Source organism: Bufo bufo, chromosome 1 (genome assembly GCF_905171765.1).
Source record: "Bufo bufo chromosome 1, aBufBuf1.1, whole genome shotgun sequence".
Classification (NCBI taxonomy): Eukaryota; Metazoa; Chordata; class Amphibia; order Anura; family Bufonidae; genus Bufo; species Bufo bufo.
Window position 1 is genome coordinate 153,155,688 of NC_053389.1, and position 16,908 is coordinate 153,172,595.

Here is a 16,908-nt window from a genome sequence, read left to right on the forward strand (position 1 = left end):
GTTTTGCCATAGATCCCCCTCCGGCATGCCACAGTCCAGGTGTTAGACCCCTTGAAACAACTTTCTCATCACTATTGTGGCCAGAAAGAGTCCCTGTGGGTTTTAAAATTCGCCTGTCTATTGAAGTCTATGGCGGTTCGCCCGGTTCGCCAGTTCGCGAACATTTGCGGAAGTTCGCGTTCGCTGTTCGCGAACTGAAAATTTTATGTTCGCGACATCACTATCCAAGTATCTTACAAGCTAATACCTGCCAACACTGAAATAAGCCTGCTTGTGAAGCATATGATATAAGGAACTGCATTACCATCTTGTTGTACAAAGTTGGACTGTTATAAGTAAAGCAACGTTTGGTTCACTATACCACCTGTGTACCTCACTTATTGCTATTGAAAATCGGTGTGCCACCGTTACAGGCACTGGCGTCACGATTCTTAAAGGGACCTTGCCTCAGGCACTCAAAGCACCTGCAACATCCAGGGCACCTCATCCACCATCAGGCCTGGTCTCTACATACTGAGTGTGCCCCAGAGGAACTTTGTGTCAGCCTCTCCTTCACTGCCGCATGCCTGCCCAGGGTTCTCCTATGAACAGTGAGTAACCCTCGATTATCCATTACCGAGACCTCACTTCGCAATACCCTGCAGGTCTGGCGTGCTGCACAGTCACTGATCTGTGCACTATGGGGACATTGGCTCTACTTGAGACACTAAAAAGGGGTATTTTGTACTGACACACAGAAGGGGCATTGTTTGTACTGGCACACATTTTAGGGGGGCATTTTTTGCACTGGCATACAATATAATCGGGTAGATTTTGCACTGGCATGCATTATAAGGGGTAATTTTTTTGCACTGGCATGCATTATCAGGGAGTATTTTTTGTGCTGCAACACATTATGAGGGGGTATTTTATTGTACTGGAAAACATTAGGAAGCATTTTTCTACTGCACACATAAGGAGAATTATTACTACTGGGGGACTATGGGGAACATGATTACTATTATGGGCACAATGGGGGCATTACTACTATTGGGGGTACTCTTAACACTAAGTGCCCTCTGGCAGATTATTTCTATTGGTGGGACTTTGGGGAGCACTATTACTGTGTGGGGCACCCTGGCACAGTATCAGCTTAGCACAATTATTTTTGGGTGACATTATGTTTACACTGTCATTGTCAGGGACACTATTTGCTGGATGCAGTTATTTTATAGGGCACTGTGTGCCAATAATTATTGAAGGGGGCACTATCAGTGTGGCACTAGTATTGGGGAGCACAGCAGGCACATGATGGGTGTTCAGAAGGTGGGAGGATGATGGTAAAGTAGGACACTAATGTATGTTTGTCAAACTCTGCAGAGAAAAAAGATGGCTGAAAGAAATCATCATGGCGGTCTGGTCTGAAAGGAGAAGATGAGGAAAGAGAAGACATCACTGGATGTAAGAGGTATGAGGCACTGTATTACCCTGTATGTTTTATAGCACTGTATGTAATGTTTTCCAAGTATGTCTTTAAGGCCAGACACACACGAACAGTTGAATGCGATATACTAGCAGTGCACAGACATCTCGGTCATCGGCGCAGGCGCAGTGGAGATGTCTGTGCAGGCAGCGGTCAGACATTCAATGCGCCTGCACCGAATACAGACGCGCACGGTGCAGGCGCGAGAATTAGTCCGCTGGCTCAGATGGAGGATCGCATTCCAGAGGAGATGGGCGGGCTGGAGGGACGCGCTGGGCGGCATTTTGGGTGAGTAGACCGAGCCTCTAGGTGCTGAACAGTGCAGCAGAAATGTTTGTACCTTTCTCCATAGATGTGCCTCCACACAATCCTGTCTCTGAGCTCTACAGGCAGTTGTTTCCTCCTCATGACTTGGATTTTGCTCTGACATGCATTACCAGCTGTGAGACCTTATATAGACAGGGATGTGTCTTTCCAAATCATAAAAAAAAGGAGTATACACAAAACTGTTGTGGGAAGCTCACCAAAATAGAGCACAGACCGCTACCATCCAATAGCTGGACAAAAAATATGCAAAAAAAAGGCCAGCTCACAAGAAGTCACCTAAATCTTTTTTATTTCTCAATTATAGAATTGTGCCTAGGCACAATTCTATAATTGAGAAATAAATAAGATTTAGGTGACTTCTTGTGAGCTGGCCTTTTTTTTTGTATATCTTTCCAAATCATGTCCAATCAACTGAATTTACCACAGGTGAACTCCAGTCAAGGTGTAGGAACATCTCAATGATGATGAAGAGGCCCCCAGAGCTAAATTTTAAGTGTCATAGCAAAGGGTCTAAATAATTCATTTTTAATATATTTGAAACATTTCTAAAATTCTGTTTTCACTTTCTCATTATGGGGTATTAAGTGCAGATTGATGATATAAAGCTTGTATTTTTTAGATTTTAGTACAAGACCGCAGCCTAACAAAATGTCAAAAAGTTAAAGGGTCCGAAGACATCCCAAATGCATTGTATGGCCATGGGAGCAAATATGCCCCCTCATATAATTTCCATATAGTTTAAAGAAGCAATAAGAAAACAGATTATGGGGTAAATCATCTATTCAGCGTAGACCTTGAATCATGAACATTAGCTATATAGTAAAAATATCTCTACCGATGCAGCACCTATTCTGCACCTTTTTAAAATTCAAGCAGTGAAGAAGTTGCAATGGGTCTATCATTACTTGAAGGGTTCTTGGAGTACTTCAATAAAGGTTCTAGGATGAAGACTGAGTTCTTCTTTTCACTCTCCTCATTGTACAAGTCATGTTTCTTGATGTAATCTAGGACAGGATCTGGCACCAGATATTGCACACTCATACCCCTCCTTAGGGCTCTTCGGATTTTCGTAGCAGAGATGTCATGGGTAATCCACTCTTCCACCAGATAGATATTGTTCCTGTGCTTCCAGAGAACATCAGATTTATAGACGAACTTGTGAGCGTCACTCCCCTTCCTGGATTCACAGACCAGACCAAAAGATGACACAATTTCTTCAACATGTTCAGGTTTCCAAAGGTTCCAGTCCCCAAAAGATTCAAGGAGGTCAGCTCCACAGAGAAATTTAACCTGAGTAGGGACTGAAAGTAAAAGAAGACTACGTAACTGATCTGTTGGTGCTGAGTGTTCATGTTAGATTTGGCAATTATAGAGGTCATTTAGGGCCAAGGGCTATTCATAGTATTCAGTATATTGGGCAGACTAGATGGGCCAAATGGTTCTTATCTGCCGACACATTCTACGTTTCTATGAGTTGTAGTGGGTGTACAGTATAGCTCAATTGTATTATGGTCATAATTACTGCAGCATAGCTACCACCGAAGCAGTCATAGCTGCTGCTAACATTGTGCAGAGTATCTGAGGTGCTCAGGCCAACATTACTTTCACTATGGACACAGATACAGTTGAATACAATGGTAAAGCACTGAGCTATCAACTATGAGTTCCACCATTTAATATGTGACCCCTGCCTTTGACATCCTGCCTCAAAGTCTTGTAAGCTGCAGGCCTAAACTTGCCTGTGTTACAAGCAGTGGGTGTAGAACCACTATGTCAAGCAATAGGTTTGAGTTTGGGTTAATCCTAAGGGTGTTATCCTGGCAACCCCTGTTTTTCACCCTTTATCCCCTATAGAGGGATCTGGACTTCACTGCAGGTGAACCTTGCATTATGTCCCCTGTATTGTAATGTCCCCTCTGCAGTGCCCCCCTATATTATAATATAACAAGTTTTTTTTGCGTGCAGCAACTCTGAGTTTCTGGAGAGAAAATGAAATTATACAATTGAGAAGACATCACTTGTGAGTCACTGGATTTAATTTTACTAAATTCTTTTCACTGCATTTATTGCATTGTATTCACAGCATACTTATACTCTGTTGAGTACCCATGTATCCTGGTATATGACCACTGTATGATTATATTATTGGCTTTGAGAGGTCTAGGGTTTAATAATTAAGGTGTTTTATCTGTGGTCTGATAATTTAGAAGTTCAGTTCCGATTTCTGATAATTTAGGTCTGGTAGTCTGGTATGGGGGACTAATTAGAAGTCTGGTCTAGGGTCTGATGATTCAGGAAGGATTCTAGTCTAGTTTATTGGTCTGGTCTGAGGTTTCAATTATATTAATGAGTGATAAAAACATTAACATATTAGTGCTTAGCTGTTTGTTAGATTGTTCCTAAACATGTAAGGGTGAGTGCACATTTGGAGACCTAGCTGTATTTTTTTTTTTTTGAAACATATTTTTATTCCAAGTCCATCATCTTTACATGTCATTATCTCAGCATGTCGCATACATATGCATATGATACATCACTTTTTGTTTTTATGAGTATATCAGAAGACAAATGAATAAAACAATATCAAATGACACAACTCCCCCCTCCCTCCCTATCCCCCCCTCCCCACTCTCCAGGATGTCTATTCCTACAATGCCCTCCCATATCACAAATTCAAGCAGTCCTTTATCTTAAGGCTATAACCCTCAATTATCTACCCTCTATAACCCTCAATTATCTACCCGCTGACAAGAATCCTGGCAGCGAGATTCTAGCCTTGGGGTCTCGATATATAATGCTGACAAGAATCCTGGCAGCGAGATTCTAGCCTTGGGGTCTCGATATAATGCTGATATGAAAACCCTAAAGGGGCCTATAATCCGCATCCTGTCTAATACCCTATTCAACCAATCCCATCTCACGTTATCGAATGCCTTTTCCGCATCAAATGCCACTAATGAAGGCATTATAGTTCTATCCGATTCCCACCTTACTGCGTCCAACACCGTAAGGACTTTGCGTATATTAGTAACTGCAGCTCTGTTCCTGATGAAGCCCGACTGAGATGGAGATACTAATTCCGGCATTATCAGTGACAGCCTATCAGACATTTTTTTAGCTGCTATCTTTAGGTCGACATTGATAAGTGAGATGGGACGGTACGAAGAAGGAAGTGTGCCGTCTCTCCCCGGCTTGGGAATTAGTTTAACATAGGCTACATTATCAGAGGATGATAAGGAAGATCCCGAAAGGACACTATTAAAGACTTTCGTGAGGGGTTCTGCTATCTCCCCACCTAGCATCTTATAGAATTCTATTGAATACCCGTCTGGGCCTGGAGCTTTATGTAGTTTCGAATTTTTTATAATCCCTAACACCTCTGGCTCAGTGAACGGCGAGTTCAAAGTATCCAGCTGAGCCTGTGATGGCGAGGGTAGACCGGTGCATTTCAAAAAGAACTCAGACATGGGGTCGGCTGGGCCAGGGTCCTCATAGAGCTGTGCATAGAAATCTCTCAGGATAGAAACTATTTTCTCAGGGTTCGTATGTATCCCACCCTTGGAATCAGCAATGGATGTTATGTGATTCTGTTTTCTGGAGTTCCTTACTAATGATGCTAATAGTCTACCTGCCTTGTTTCCTTCCCTGAAAAATCTAGCAGTGCTACTTGACATATCCATCTTTGCCTTCCTCTCGTACCATAACTCATAATTAATTCTGGCCTCCTTCCATCGTAGTCTAGATTGCTCAGTAGGCGCATTCATGTATTCAGTATAGGCTGAGCGTAAGATCTCACTGTAGTTCCGCAATGCTGATGCTACTTTTTTCTTTAACCCCCACGTATAAGCCATTATGCGTCCTCTCAACACCGCTTTCGCTGCATCCCAATAGAGAGACGGAGAATCCTGACATGCATTATTATCTCCCTTGTATTCCCAATACCAGCCCCTGAGGAGATCAGAGAAATTCTCATCCTGATACAGGAATGACGGGAAGCGCCATAAAATGTCAGAGCCCTTAGGCTGCAACTCTGCTATATTTATAGAGATGGGGGCATGGTCAGATATAATCAGATCGTGAATTCTGGTATCTGAGATCCTGTTAGTCAGGCTACCAGAAACCAGAAGATAGTCAATTCTCGACCATGAGTCATGGGGATTTGAATAAAATGAGTATTCCCTACTATCAGGGTTTAACATTCGCCAGGAGTCAATCAATGCCGTGTCCTCCATGAAATTTGCCAGGGCCCCCTCAATAGCAGGAGGGCGCTCCCTAGAATTCCGCACTGGTTTCCTATCTTCCCTTAAAGAGGCCACGGCATTGAGGTCTCCCCCAACCAATTTATTGACTGACGTATCCCTTTCAATAGTCCCAGCCAGGTCATTCAAAAAAGGTCTACTGTCCCCATTTGGACCATATACATTATATATCTGAAGCTCATCTGTTCCCAGAGCGATTTTCGCTGTGCACCGTCTACCCTCGCCATCATTTGACTGATCTATGATGGTGCATGACAAATTTTTGTGGAACAAAATCATCACTCCTGCTTTGCGGTTAACCTCTGGAGAACCCAGCACCCTACCTACCTACATCTTTTTCATCCTAGAATAATCCTCCTCTATCAAATGAGTCTCCTGTAGGAGGGCTATATCAGCACAGAGATTTTTCAAATGCCTAAGTATCTTGTTGCGCTTTTGAGGTGAGCGCAATCCTTTTACGTTCCAGGAAACTACTCTCATGGAGGGTTCCACTGGGCGTCAGAACTGATTAGAGAGCAATTGTAGGCAGACATCCTATCAGTAAGTATGAACAATACCCTTCCCATAACCCCTCTAAACAACAATAAAAAAAACAAAAATAAGCATAGAACCTTAGGGCGATAAGCCCTAAAAGTAACCCTAAAGGCCACATTTGTTTACTTAGAACCTTCACTTTTTTCCCCATGTGAAAGTGAGCGACAATGGTGTTTTGATCGCTCTACTCCCCAACTCCCCTGCCCTTTAAAACATCATCCTAAATGCCACCTAGCAAAACATGTAATACTTTAGAAAACGAAACATATATTGCTTCACCAAACTGATCCGCCTCCTGGACCCGAGAAACCATGGCCCCAGGGACAATGGCTACGCCTTAGGACCCTGAAGGAGCAAACCGCCCAACGTCTCCCCGGCCCAGGAAGCCGCCCCAAGTGAACCTGCATGCCAATGGGTCTAACCCCCAAATCCGGAAGACCGGGGCCCCCGGGTCAAGCATCTCCAGGGGAGCGAAGTCGCCCCCGGCCTCCCCGGCCTAGAGGAACCGTCCCAAAAACATACCAGCTCCTGCGTCACAGACCGTCCCAGATTCTCCCAAGTCCACATGGTGAAGCCTTCAGAAGAGGAAAATCAGAATCATCTTGCTCCGCGGTGCTGGCTTGGATTGATTCGATCCACCAGGGGTCGCTCCTGGAAGTCCGATCCCGACGGGTCCTCGGTGAAGCCCTGAGGTCCCCACTCTCGATGCCGTGGTGAAGTCTGTGCCCCTCGGATAGTTGGTGAGTATCCTTCCATGGCTGCCAGCGCTTCACTTGGTGAATGGTATAATGTAGACGAACCATCTGAGCGAAAGATCCGGAGCGAGGCAGGGTAGATCAAAGCAAATCTTACATTCTTATTGTGCAGTTGCGTGCAGATCGGAGAAAATGCCTTACGTCTCCTTGCCACCTCAGCAGAGTAATCTCCAAATAACAGAATTTTCGCACCTCTCAGCATTATAGGGCTTTTGCACGCTTTAAAAGCTCTAAGAATGGCCTCCTTCTCGGAGTAGTCCAGGTAGCGCATTATGACCTGTCTTGGTCTGGAAGATTGGCGGTCATCGCCCCGGTTATTTGGGCCCACTCGGTGTGCTCTCTCTACTTTACAAAGTCGCTGGATTCCCAGGGCTTTAGGTAGCTCAGTTTCGCAGATAGCGACCAGATCACTTGCCGGGATTGCCTCCCTCAGCCCCACCACTCTCAAATTATTGCGCCTGGATCTATTTTCCAAGTCCTCCAACTTTTCACAAAGTCTCTTATTTTCTGTAAGGACTTTCTGTAATTTGTGAAGGACAGATTCTGTGGTATCCTCAATCACTTGTATCCTGGATTCTGCGGCATTTAGCCTGGTGTCATGCTCCTGGACAGCTTCCTGCAATTGTTGCATCACACGAGTGACGGATGAGGCCAGAGTCTCTCTTAGGTCAGGAGTGAGCAGCCACTTCGATTGCAAACACTTTATAATCAATGTGCCTGATTAAAGAGTCCGGCATGAGACTCCGTACCTCATTTCCCTCACCGGGCTGTTGCAGCAGAGCCTGAGCCTCGTCATTGTCCGCCTTCTCTGAGCTCGGCGCCATACTGGCGGGAACTGCGTCTCCTTGTAGCGGTGATGACAGCACTCTGGATTTTAGTTTCTTGCCCATATTAATAAGATATCGATCCATACAGCGTGAGCGGACCGTGTGTTCTCTCTTATCACACCGATATTGAGGGTGTATGGGCAATTTGTCTCGGTTTGTGGCAGGTTCATGGGGAGCTCACTTTCCAAGCGACTTCACATGGCGGCGCCGGAACCGGAAGCGCTGTATTTTTTTTAACATGACTTGGCAGGAAGATGTCCTTCACTTAATTATGCATGGAGTAAGTCAATATTCATCCGGATGCATCCAAAAGCTATGGGGCTCTGCCTTTTTCCAGATATGCCACTGGGTTGTAGTGTTCAATATGTAGGGTATACATTTGCAGAAATGTTGTATACACTCTGGATTTCTGCATTAATTTCAGATTAAATGTGGTCTCATTGTGATCTAAATCACAATTATAGACAAATAAAACTTAACAAAAGTAATAGCACACAAAGATATATATATTATATGTGCACGCAGAACTTGCAGTACAAGTGTTGCTTTTTCTAGAGAATCCCAGTCAATCTGGACACGCCTGACCAAAAGAGGTTATCCAGACTGGATGTTATCTAGAGATTTGAACATAGCTAGGAATAAATCTAGAACAGAATTATTGTTCAAACCTTCAAGAAATAATACCATGAAAAAAAAAATTACGGTACCTCTGAACAACCTACACTTGTCCTGACATATAGTTGTCAGTTCACACAAATATAACATTTGATTACAAAATGCCTCCCAATTTTGTATGAAGATGACATACTATATGATACCTTGCAAAATGCATGCAGAATAGTGTCGAGACGACCCAACACATTGGCCAGTGTTCTTTCTCCATCTATGTTTACGCGTACCACAAATAAACCATCAGGTACTTGGTTAAAATATTTAGGCTTCACTAAATGTGGAGGACATCCTTGTAAAACGTGCAGATATGCCCTACCTACGAAAAATTTTCACAATTCGACACACACTGAAATGTTCCCGATAAAAAGTTACATTAATTGTAACACAATGGGTATTATTTATGTCATTAAGTGTACAATCTGTGATCTTATGTATGTGGGGAGTTCTAGCAGAAAATTCAAAACAATGTTGTGGGAACATATCAATTATATTTCCAATCCCTCAGCGACGGGTATATCAAATGCAATGTATTGATGTATTTTTTACTAATATTGCTATAATATCATATGCCCAAGCGAATAAACAGCCATTGCTGTTTTATTAAGTGTTATTAGAAGGTTTCCTATTCATTTAGGTTTTTCTTTCTATTTTATCTTCTCATTTGTATGCTTTTTATTACATTGTGTTTACATTATGCGATTTTTTCTAGGCAAAACTGCTCAAGCTTCCGATCTGGAATATATAAAGTGATCCTATGATGTAACCATGTCCTAGATAGGTGTTTTTGTATTTTGTACCCCATATTTAGCATTTTTGTGGGATTTACAGGTGTTGTTTTTTTAATATGATGTCAATTGTAGATAATGGGTGTAGCACAGGACAGAGCAAGTGCTTTGCCTCGCCCTGGAGTGTGGTTCCCCTCCCCCTCCTTTTCAGGGGGAATGCATCTATTTAAACCCGAGGGTCAGACAGTGCACACAGTTACGACTAAGAACGGTATAGTTCGAAATGCGTCAATGTGCGGGGGTATGAGATGGTGTCCACATGATGTAATTTGTTATCGAAAATAAAGACAAAGCAACAGAATCTTCAATAGTGCTGGAACTTTTTTCTGATGTCAAGAAAGCTGCAGCCTGTGTAAGGAGAAAGAGAAGGCGCAGCAACTAGACCCAGGTGGAGGAGGGCAGTTGGCCAACCCTCCTTGTAGGTTTAGCAGAGCATCTGTAACAACTGTATTAGTCAAGTCCAGTTGTTGGCTCAAGTTGGGGGTTGTAGTATTGATGTATGTATGTATTCAGTATTGTAGAATTGTATTATAGTCATGTTTATTAGTCATGTTTGGAGGTGTAGTGCGGAGTATGGTATGAGATAACATATAATCTTCCATTAATATGACTTTATACCTTCACTCTCTGGACAGTTATAGTCTGGGATGTCTTGGCAGACATCATTTCTCTTCCTCTTTTGACCCTTCCTGCACCCAGCTTTCTTCTGGATTTCCCCATTATCTGTACATTTCAGCTGCTGCTGGTAATGTCTGGTGAGCACAAACAGAAATATATTTCTCATCCTGCAGATCAGTGACAGCTCTGTGTTCTCTTCTTCTCTCCTTTACCTTAAAACTAGCACTGTCTCTGTCCACTCCTTCTTGGTACACTCCCAGGGGTCTACTTCTATCCAGTCCGAAGTCTCAGTAGCCAGTTGGGCCATGGCTAGGCGGTGAGAACCTTCTACAAGCCCTTTTTTCTTATACCCATCACTCACTGGAGAGATGATACCTTTTACAACCTTATATTTCCCTGCGGAAAGACACAAAAGTGCTTACAATATATATCGATAGATAGAGCAACACTGAAATTGCAAAAATTACTGAAATACACGCACTATCACGCATCCTATCACTGAAGTTATTAATTGTTGTCTAGGGAATGTTCTGCCACACTGAAAGCACTTGGGCACACAAATCATCAAGATATGCTGGCAGCTCGCTTTGCAATTGTCTCGATGGGAGACAAGTCTGTTGATGCTGCAGACCATAGTAGCACGCTTAGGCTACGCAGATTACTCACAGTAGCACAAGCAACATGTGGCCTGGCATACCACTGGTTCCACAACCAAATCAATGTAATGAGTTGTTAGTGTACCTAAAATGGAGCCTAGAGGGGTCCAGCTACCATACATTATGCCACCCCACACCATAATCCCGTGAGTAGGACCGGCGTGACATTCCCTTGTGAAGGCCTCTTCATTGCTTTGCCCTTTTTGTCTGCAAACCAATCTTCAGCTATCATTGCATTTGAGACAAAATCGGAACTCATAACTGAGGGGACAGACCTGCATTCCAGCCTTTGAGAATGGTGGTGTGAGGTCAATGAAACACCTGGATCTGGGCTTCTGGGTCATAGCCCAGTGTCATGCAAATGCCTTCTGTTTGTATACGGTAGATGGTGTTTGCTGCCCTAGGATTGGGATGTCAGCTCTCTCACTGATTGGGCAAAGTGCTGTATTTGGGCTCTGCCGGATCATTAAGACAGCACTCAGGAGTGCTGGAGCTCCCTGATTGCTGTTTATAATATGCAGGCACTTATTAGCAAGATTTTTTTCTTGATAAAAAGTGCATCTTATAAAGTGCAAAATAAATTTTTTAATAAAAAAAAAATTTATGCTGAAAAATTTGTAAAACATGAAAAAAATTATATATAAATGTGGTACTGCCATAATCATATTGATCCACAACAAAAAGTTATTTTATAATATATACCGCATGGAGAACCCCCCAAAAATTAAAAACACTGATAGAGTTGCAATTTTTGCTGCTTGCCTCCCAAAAAATAGTAAAAAAGTTAGAAAAATAGTCATATGTATCCCAAAATGGAACCAATAAAAACTGCAATCCGTTCCACAAAAAACAAGCCCTCAGACAGCTACGTTGGCAGAAAAAAAAAAATGTTATAGATGTTACTATGTGGTGATGCAAAATATAACTTATTTTTAATAAAAAATTATTTTACGCTGAGAACATGAAAAAAAAACATATAAATGTGGTATCGCCATAAACGTATTGACCCACAGTATTAAGTTATCTTATAACATATGCAGCATGGAGAATCCCATAAAAATTAAAAACACTAACAGAATTGTAATTTTTGCCCACCTCACTTCCCAAAAAATTATATAAAAAGTGATCAAAAAAGTGATATGTACCCCAAAATGGTACAAGAAAATACAGCTTCTCCCACAAAAAAACAAGCCCACAAAATACAGATTAAGGGGTTCGATATACCTGTTTCCACCAAATATTAAGGGGTGCGATATACTTTACCTGCTTCCACAAAATACTGATTAAGGGGTTTGATATACCTGCTTCCGAAAAATCCTGCTCTTACCTAGGGACTTAGGCACAGGGTCATTTTGAAAATGACAGGCAGAGGAAGAGGCAGGCTGTTCCACAGGGGTGGTAGGGGTCGGGCAAGTGGGAAGTTGGAGAAGGCGCGTGCGATTACTTTAAAGTGGCTCACTCACCCTTCCACTTCTGCACCCTCCTCATCCTCTGTATCTGCACCCTCCTCACTCTCTGCTGTGTGCGCCCCCAAATACACCACCACCACCATCCACTCGAGTCAGAGGAATTATTTTCCCATCCATTCCCAGACCTTATCGATGTGCGGCCATTCTTGACATCGGATGAGGAAGAGGAGGTAGCAACGGCCACCACCCAGCGGTCTGGCGACAGTACCTAAATCATCCCAAGGAGGGAGGTCCAGAGTTTGCTGCTAGATGCTGCTTCATGCTATTTAGTTGTTTTACCGCTTCATTAAGCAGTTTGCCTCCATGACACCTGCCCCCCCTTCCATATCCTGTCCTATCTCATCCTCATGGATACCCTTCTGTCTCCTTTCCTCCCTCATGTATCCAGAGCTCCTGTTCCACCGTCCTATCTCCTGTTGCTGCCCTGCACAGACCTCCTGCCACTACTTCTTGTATGAATCCCCCTCAGAGCCCCTTCTACCTACTTGCTGTGTTCACCCCTCCTGTCCATACAGGGCCCCGGGCCCCTGTCTCACTCCTCTGCCTCTCATTATGGTGGCGTCTGAACTGCATTCACCATAAGGACATTCTAACGTCACAGGGTCATGTGACTGTGCCCCCCCACGCCGTACTGTGTCACCCACCCCGTTCTGTGACCCTCACCCTGTACTGTGCCCCCCTATACCCTGCATTGTGCCCTCTTACCACACCCTGTACAGTGCACCTAGTCATTCCCTGTACTGTGCCCTCTTATATCCTTTCATCCGGTCACTGTATGGCGGTGTTATCCGGTCACTGTACAGAGGTGTTATCCGGTCACTGTATGACGGTGGTATCCAATAACTGTATGGCCATAACTGTATCCCTTTCCCTGCCCACGCCACCTTTTTTTGACCTGGCATGAGCGGGAAAAGATGCACATTGCGGTGCTAAGGACCTTTGCGCCACAATCTGTGTCAGAAATACGCCTAATATACAGGTGAAATTCCAAACATTTTTACATTTTTATATTATGTAAAGTTCATTTATTTCAGTAATGCAACTTAAAAGGTGAAACTAACATATGTGATATAGACTCATTACATGCAAAGCGAGATATTTCAAGCCTTTATTTGTTATAATTTGGATGATTATGGCTTACAGTTTATGAAACCCCAAAGCTTACGAGAGTGTGACACTTTGAACCTAGAATATTGAACCTTTTCACAAAATTCAAATTTTAAGCTGCATTAATGCAATTCCTTTTAATTTGCATTACTGAAATAAATGGACTTTTGCACGATATTCAAATTTTTCGAGTTTCACCTGTATATATAATGATTTCACCTGTTCTATATAATAAATGATCCCCTAATTGTAATATTATTCGGGGGTAGGGATAATATCTTTATAGTATATAGATTCTAGTGTATTATACAGTGCCCTGTATTTCCCAGTAGATAAATGATCCTTGGGAAACACAGTCCTCACCCCTGACCACCAGGACCGGGTAGCGGGTAGCAGGTACTCTGTCAGTACATGGCGGCCTCCCCTCTCCGCCCCGCTGCTCCACTGTGTACTGGTGCTTATTCTGACACTAAGGCTGGGTTCACATCACATTTTTGCCATCCATTTAATGCATAGCAAAATTTTATACATTAACAGATGCCTCAGACTCATGCCGTACAGTGGCGTCCGTTCACCATACAGTTCCATTGTAAAATAAATATATACGTTAATCTATGCATTTTTTTACTGGACTCTGCAGGATACAAAAACGTGGAGTGCTGCACATTTGTATACATCAAACAAAACGTGATGTGAAAGAAATTACATAGGTATATATATTCACAAATAAAATGATCGAAAAGCTGGATCTAAGCCATATGCTTGTCCAGTGGTGCGATAATCTGTGTCATGTGCATTAAATTTGATGTAAGGTAATCGAAAATTACATGACATAAAGCAGGAAACAGGGAAAAACAACTGAGGAGGATATCATAAACTTGATCCTGTCATTTTTTCCCCCTCTGGTATTACAGGATCAAGTTTATATCATCCTCAAAAATTACAGGAGTGCTGGATTGTTTTTCTCTTTTATCCTTGTCTCAAGACAAGAGGTCTCACCATGGTTTCCTGTGCACCCAAGGACTGCAATACATGTGGCAGGTGAGCTGGTTTACCCTACAAGTCCTATATACAATTTGGTTACCTTCCTGTTAGGTACCTGAATTCCTTTGTAGAATTTGCCTTTCCATTTGTATTCAGACTTGTTGCATGGGCATAACAGTAAACTATGTATTATTTACTTGTATTTATCACTATGAACTGCAGTTTTTTCCCCTGGTATTTACGGCTCACAGATTATTTATTAACCAGCATTTAACTTGTTGAACTATGAGCTTTCACTTGCAAGTAGTGTCTTCTTTTCGGTCACCCAAGAATATTTTACTTGCATGTTTCCTTATGTACATATTTTTTTTCTTTTCTAAACCTGATGGAGGGTTAAACTGAACCTAAAATGTGTTATCCACTAGCACTGTGAGGATCTTAATATTTTACCTGGTGTACAGTATGTAGTCCATTCCCTTATCCTGGATCTACATTATCCATTTTTAAAATGACTCAACCTTTCATGTAGATTGAAGACTACAAAGCTTAGATCTGGGATTAAAAAAAAAGGAAGGCCCTCTACTGTTGAGATTGTGAGTGGTTCAGCGCCCCCAATTCCACAAATATTTTAAAAAAAATAATGAATGTTCCATATACAAAGACCTGATGCACCACATATTACCTTACCAGTCCCATGCAAGTAGTCACGTGCCATTTCAAACAGTCGCAGGTGCATCACAGTGATAGGATTAAAAGACCCTGTGGCAAGGAGTACAACCTTCACACGCTCATCTGACTTCTCCATCACTTCAGCAAGGGTCTGAAATGGAAAATAAATGGAAATAAAAAATATATAATTATGGTGCTCCATATTGTAATATATAGTAAAAGTAGACAAAATGTGCAGAACTGCTCACCTGAAAGAGATTATGAAATATCAGACACAACGCTGTACAACTACTTGTAGACAGTAAACCAGTTGCTGCTGCTCCTCGAACCAGTCTTCCAAAGAGGCACATTAGTGATCTGACAGCCTCTTTTGGTTTCAATTTGTCTGTGTGTTGCTGGTATGTCCACACCTCCCGTTCAGGTGTGGATCATGTGACCTTTACCCATCCCTATTTAGTCTGACTTTACCCATCACTCTTTGCTCTGGATAGTTTAATTTAGTTTTGGAAGAGCTGGAGTGTGGTTCGTGTTGAAGTCCTGTTCATCCATCATCCTCAGAAGTTAAGTGTTCCGCTTGTTGTGTTTTGTATTCCTCCCCCCTGGTTCTTTACTAGGCTTCAGCGTGATGCTGGTTCCTTCACCAGGGAAGGAACGGGTTGTCTCAGCCCTGTTATTACCTTTAGGGCATCCGAGGGTCACCAGGATTTTCTAGGTTCCTGTGTATGGGCATCTCTACCATCGAGAGGTGCCCATACGGATAGGAGTTAGGGCCAGGAGCAGGGATTTTATAGGTGGTGACCCTTTTCCTTCCCTAGCGGTGACGCCTAGTGTCTTTCCCCTTGCTTCTTGTTGTCTTTTGATGTTCTCCCCTATTACATATGTGACATTATCCAGAGCCAATACCGCCATTTTTGTTCTGATCTGTGCAGCTATGGATACTATGTCTGCACTGGTCGAACAGCTGCAGAATCTAACTTTGGAGGTAGCAGACCTCCGCGCGACGGTCTTGCAGATTCAGAGTCCACAGGCTGCTGGTTCCGGGGGTCCCAGGCCTGCCCTGAACTGAAGGTGGCTCTCCCGGACAGTTTTTCCGGGGGTAGTGACAATTTCATCCGGTTCAGGAAGTCATGTAAATTATACTTTGGGCTGCGTGCATACTTTTCTGGGGATAAGTGTCAACGTGTGGGTATGATTATTTAATTGCTTAAAGAGGACGCCCAATCTTGGGCTTTTTCTCTGCCGACCGGATCACCGTCCCTCTGGTCGGTAGATGAATTCTTTAGAGCCTTGGGTCTTATCTACGATGACCCGGATCGGATCTCTCAGGCCGAGACCAAGTTACGGGGTTTGCGGCAGGGAGAACGTTCCGCGGAGACCTATTACTCTGAATTTAGGAGATGGGCTACCGATACAGAGTGGAACGATCCTGCTCTCTGTAGCCAATTCTGTCAGGACTGCAGGACGCATTTGATTTTCATGAAAATCCTGAGTCATTGGAAGCATCTATGTCCCTTGCTGTACGTCTTGATAGACGCCTGAGGGAGAGATCTAGGGGTCCTCACCTTCAGGAAGTACTGTCCAATATGGGTACTGCTTCCTTTGACACTTATGGTGGAGAGACACGGGTGGTTGCGCCTTGCAAGGAGCCTATGCAGTTAGTAGGAGCTACTCCTGGAACTTCTGGAAAAAGTTTTGGTCATGTGAAAGGAGTCTGCTTTTGTTGTGGCAAGAAGGGACATTTTGTGAATATTTGTCCGTACTTGCAGGATCAAGGTGTAAACAAA

General features: G+C 43.1%; 1 protein-coding gene across 1 annotated transcript; it reads right to left on the bottom strand.

The window, feature by feature from the left end:
• Positions 1–2,650: 2,650 nt before the first annotated feature.
• Positions 2,651–15,260, bottom strand: LOC120996822 (nicotinamide/nicotinic acid mononucleotide adenylyltransferase 1-like). The gene is made up of 4 exons (XM_040426795.1): positions 15,143–15,260; positions 10,452–10,635; positions 10,240–10,373; positions 2,651–3,090 (listed from the first exon to the last, which is right to left on the bottom strand). Exons 1-4 carry the CDS (start codon positions 15,258–15,260, stop codon positions 2,651–2,653), a joined length of 876 nt encoding a protein of 291 aa, XP_040282729.1.
• Between the last annotated feature and the right edge of the window lie 1,648 nt (positions 15,261–16,908).

Bases quoted from the DNA above. Each gene is read 5' to 3' on its own strand.
- LOC120996822 (XM_040426795.1), bottom strand. From the start codon at position 15,260: ATGGAGAAGTCAGATGAGCGTGTGAAGGTTGTACTCCTTGCCACAGGG. The intron at 10,374-10,451 runs GTAAAGGAGAGA...TGTGCTCACCAG, and splicing joins GAGACAGTGCTAGTTTTAAG to ACATTACCAGCAGCAGCTGA. The intron at 3,091-10,239 runs GTATAAAGTCAT...TTTTACTTTCAG, and splicing joins TAACTGTCCAGAGAGTGAAG to TCCCTACTCAGGTTAAATTT.